This window comes from Alexandromys fortis, unplaced genomic scaffold, assembly GCF_014885135.2.
Source record: "Alexandromys fortis isolate MF-2015 unplaced genomic scaffold, M_Fortis_MF-2015_v1.1 scaffold_87, whole genome shotgun sequence".
Classification (NCBI taxonomy): domain Eukaryota; kingdom Metazoa; phylum Chordata; class Mammalia; order Rodentia; family Cricetidae; genus Alexandromys; species Alexandromys fortis.
In genome coordinates this window covers 176,977-182,052 of record NW_026067971.1, presented here as the reverse complement: position 1 = coordinate 182,052, position 5,076 = coordinate 176,977, and the positions used below count along the sequence as shown (strand labels likewise).

General features: G+C 41.7%; 1 gene segment (V, D, J or C); it reads right to left on the bottom strand.

Moving 5' to 3' along the window:
• Positions 1–4,072: 4,072 nt before the first annotated feature.
• LOC126509640 (T cell receptor alpha variable 9-2-like) lies at positions 4,073–4,716 on the bottom strand. The segment is given in 2 exon segments: positions 4,073–4,509; positions 4,639–4,716. Coding segments are annotated over 2 exon segments (495 nt in total).
• Between the last annotated feature and the right edge of the window lie 360 nt (positions 4,717–5,076).

The window sequence follows — 5,076 nt, the reverse complement described above, 5'->3', positions numbered from 1 at the left end:
TCAGTTAGGACTGGGTATCTCACTTGTTCTCTGTATCTAAATGAGACCTGAAGAAGTACAACACTAATAGAATAGACTTGCTAACATGGAAATGGGAAATCTCATGAAGCCCTACTGATAGAGAAACAACTACAGTCAACTAAGAAGTGCTGAGACTAGAAACAGATTGAACCTTGTAACAGCTTACCAAGATCAAATGACCAGTCCTGAAATTATATACCTATGAGTAACACTCAACAGACTGAGCAGATTATATTTACATATTTAGGCAGGTGTGTGTGCATGTTAGTATTTGAGGTTGTGTGTGTGTGTGCATGTGTGTGTCTGTCTATGTGTCTGTGTTTGTCTGTTTGTCTAGTAGTGACAGACAAAAAGACACTATGATTCTAAGGGAGCAAAGGGACATCCATGACAAGGGTTTGAGGAAGGAAAAGAAGGGAAAAGTGATGTAATTATATTTATTGTTTACAAGAAAATAAATAAATACAATATAAAAGAAAAATCAAATCTCCTATAAAATGTCTCCCAGGGTCATTACTTTAATTCTCTAGGATCTTTTTAGCTTGCTTTGGTTTGAAGTAAAATTTAAATTGTGCTCATCATTTCCTGACTTGAGAGCTATTTTAAAGTTTCTCATTTCTTTTAATCTTGTCTTCTTTTACGCTTTGAGTTTCCCCATTGTGATACTTGCAGTAGGGTTTGATTCATCCCTTCTGGCTATAGCTGCTAAGGAGAGCTAAGTTATGTGAGGGAAGGCCACTGAGCAGCTATAATTATCAGACGGATGGATGTCCCCAAGAACAGGAATGCTAGATCTGAGTGTGGAATGAAAGTTCTATGCAACCAAACCAACAGCACATAGTAAGTCAGAGATGCTCAGGTAGGAATAAGGAAAAGAGGAAAAGGACAAAGAAGAGTCAAGTGCCCTTTGCTTGTTTGCCTCCTAACTCATGCATTCAGTAGATATTTCTGAACTGATTACAGTGCATCATTTACAATTCTTTATGATAAGAATAACACTGCTATGAATCGAAGGACCAGCACCTTGACATCTTAAAATTTTTATTCTAATTGTAAAATTGACAGTGAACACACTGACATACAAATGAACAGCACAGTTCAATTTTATTAGTCTCAACATAAGAGAGATGACCACAGTGTTACAACAGCATAAGTAGAATAATGAATAACAATGATAGAGCAAGGGTGTATGATACAGTAAGTGGGAGCTATGGCAGTTTAGGGGAAGGACTATGGTAGAGATGAAGGACGACTATGTTAATGGAAAAAAGAATTGAGTAAGGGCTATAATGCAGATAGTAATGGCATATGATTGAATAAGTGGTGGGCTCTGTTAGGATATGAGGAGGACTATGAAACAGTAGGAAAGCCTATGGCAGAGTAACAGGAGGATTACGATATAGTAATGGGAGGACTATGATAGAGTAGCAGGGGGACTATGATAGAGTAACAGGGGGACTAAGACTATTGGAGGAAATGCCGCTTGTTGGTTCCCAGCTTCTGGGCTAGCTTAGACCCAAAATAATCACACAGAAACTATAGGAATTAAATTACCTCTTGGGCTCTAGCTTCTTATTGGCTAACTCTTTTATTAATTTAACCCATGTCTATTAATCTGTATATTGCCATGTGGCTGTGGCTTACTAGGTAATGTTTCCAGCATCTGTCTCCAATGGCTCCATGGCTTCTCTCTGAATCTGCTTTTCTTTCTCCTAGCATTCAGCCCAGTCGTCCCAACCTAGCTCTGCTCTGCCCCACTCTGCTCTGCTATTGGCTCAAGGCAGTTCTTTCTCCATTAATGGTAATCACAAGATACAGAGGGAACTCCAACATCATATGACAGAGTAACAGGAGGACTATGACAGAGTAACAGGAGGACTATGACAGAGTAACAGGAGGACTATGACAGAGTAACAGGAGGACTATGACAGAGTAACAGGAGGACTATGACAGAGTAACAGGAGGACTATGACAGAGTAACAGGAGGACTATGACAGAGTAACAGGAGGACTATGACAGAGTAACAGGAGGACTATGACAGAGTAACAGGAGGACTATGACAGAGTAACAGGAGGACTATGACAGAGTAACAGGAGGACTATGACAGAGTAACAGGAGGACTATGACAGAGTAACAGGAGGACTATGACAGAGTAACAGGAGGACTATGACAGAGTAACAGGAGGACTATGACAGAGTAACAGGAGGACTATGACAGAGTAACAGGAGGACTATGACAGAGTAACAGGAGGACTATGACAGAGTAACAGGAGGACTATGACAGAGTAACAGGAGGACTATGACAGAGTAACAGGAGGACTATGACAGAGTAACAGGAGGACTATGACAGAGTAACAGGAGGACTATGACAGAGTAACAGGAGGACTATGACAGAGTAACAGGAGGACTATGACAGAGTAACAGGAGGACTATGACAGAGTAACAGGAGGACTATGACAGAGTAACAGGAGGACTATGACAGAGTAACAGGAGGACTATGACAGAGTAACAGGAGGACTATGACAGAGTAACAGGAGGACTATGACAGAGTAACAGGAGGACTATGACAGAGTAACAGGAGGACTATGACAGAGTAACAGGAGGACTATGACAGAGTAACAGGAGGACTATGACAGAGTAACAGGAGGACTATGACAGAGTAACAGGAGGACTATGATAGAGTAACAGGAGGACTATGATAGAGTAACAGGAGGACTATGACAGAGTAACAGGAGGACTATGACAGAGTAACAGGAGGACTATGACAGAGTAACAGGAGGACTATGATAGAGTAACAGGAGGACTATGATAGAGTAACAGGAGGACTATGATAGAGTAACAGGAGGACTATGATAGAGTAACAGGAGGACTATGATAGAGTAACAGGAGGACAATGACAGAGAAACAGGAGGACTATGATAAAGTAACAGGGGGACTATGATAGAGTAACAGGAGGACTATGACAGAGTAACAGGAGGACTGTGACAGAGTAACAGGAGGACTATGACAGAGTAACAGGAGGACTATGATAGAGTAACAGGAGGACTATGATAGAGTAACAGGAGGACTATGATAGAGTAACGGGAGGACTATGATAGAGTAACAGGAGGACTATGATAGAGTAACGGGAGGACTATGCCAGGGTAACAGGAGGACTATGACAGAATAACGGGAGGACTATGATAGAGTAACAGGAGGACAATGACAGAGTAACAGGAGGACTGTGACAGAATAACGGGAGGACTGTGACAGAATAATGGGAGGACTGTGATAGAGTAACAGGAGAATTATAATAGAGCTGGCACCTTTTCCCACAAAAAGCTTATGTTGACAAGTCAGATCTGTATAAATGCTGCAGAACATTGTATATCACAGCATAAGCAGCATTGTATTCTAGAAGGAACAAAATGTCATTTAAACACTTTAAGAGTGTAGACAGCATCTGGTTTATACTTTACATATTTTATGTGATAGGGCATTAAGTTGTATGGTTGTTCTTTCCCAAGCACTGAAATTACTTCTGAGTCTCTTTAGACAGCCAGGTGACATGTAGCCACTTGGAGTTCTCAAAACTTTCACCCTTGCTCCTCAAACTGTGTTTGAGTGTCATTCTGAACTTACTATCAACAAAGGGGAAATTTCTCCGTGCAGTTGAAGTCCCTTTCCCCTCTGTGCTTGTGTGACAGGGCCAGTTCTGTCCTCCTACCATCTTCCTCTTCCTTCTCTATAGGAATCCTAGGACTGGGGACCCTGGGCTCTTCTGTCACCTCTCCCTCCATACTTTCCTAAGACATTATATGGACATCCCTTTTCCTGGAGCACCCTGTTCCCTGCAGTTATATAATGCAGCTAGATCTACCAGAGAGTTGTTTAAGAAAAAAGTGGAGACAGACTTCATCTACTACAACAAGCAGACAACTTACTTAGTCACACAGCTTTACTGGGGGGGGGGGGTCTCATACTCTGCCTGAGGCAGTTTTGCATCAGACATTACTTTAGTCCCAGCCAAAAATCAAAGACAGAAAACTCTACTTCTTGTTCTCCCACTGTGGCTATTCATATGATTTTGTGCAAATCAGAGAAATGGAGAGGCACACAACACAGAGGAACCAAAGCAGCCCCAGAGGCAGGAACTCAGCAGTCAGGTCCCTGGTGATGAGTTTGTGTTCAGCTCCCCCTGTGGTTTCCACTACTGTGTCACCCAGAACACAGTAGTACACAGCCGAGTCTGACTCCTGGACCGAGGCTTTCTGCAAGTGGAAGGAGCTGGATCCTTTATCATATGTAGCTTCAAAACCTCTGCTGCTTCCCTTCTCATTGGCCTTCGAGGCTCTGAAGAGGAGCTGTGGACCTTCTCCGGGATACTGCACGTACCAGAGCAGGGCTGGGTACCCTGAAGCTGAATAGTTGCAATGTATTGTAAGAAAATCCTCTTCTGAAAGGGTCACTTGGCCTTCTGTCTGTGTCACTGAGTCTCCATGGGTCCTTGCTGGAGGAAAAAAAAACCAAAAATAAAACAGATATGTATGTTACCTTAAAGACAAAGTTCTTGGTTGAATTTAGGACTCAAGGCTTTTCTTACATAAAAAGAGTAAAAGGTTTAAATCACTTTACTTACTGAGTATGAGGAGTATCGCAGTAACGAAGCCTGGGGAAGATTTCATCTTTAGTGGCATCTAGACGATGTTCTTGATTCTTAGCAAGTTGAAAACAGAGAAACAATGAGTCTAAACTTAGATTCACACGGGAAATACTATAGTGTTAGGATGCGGCGCCACCTGGTGACCAGAAAGTAACAGTTAAATGTGGCAATATTCACTGAAAGTCATGGAAATAATGAACTCTTGGATCGGGTTGAGGATCACTGCTACTTCAAAGGTCGTATTTTCTCCATTTTAAGTGAATGTCAATTTTAAGGCATTTTTAATTATAGGGTTTTTTTCGGGGGAGGGGAGAAGTCACACTGCACAAACAATACTTAAATATTTCAGAATTCCAAGACAAGTGAAGAAAAACACTTGATTGAATTCTATGGAGTGATCTGAACTTTTGAAAA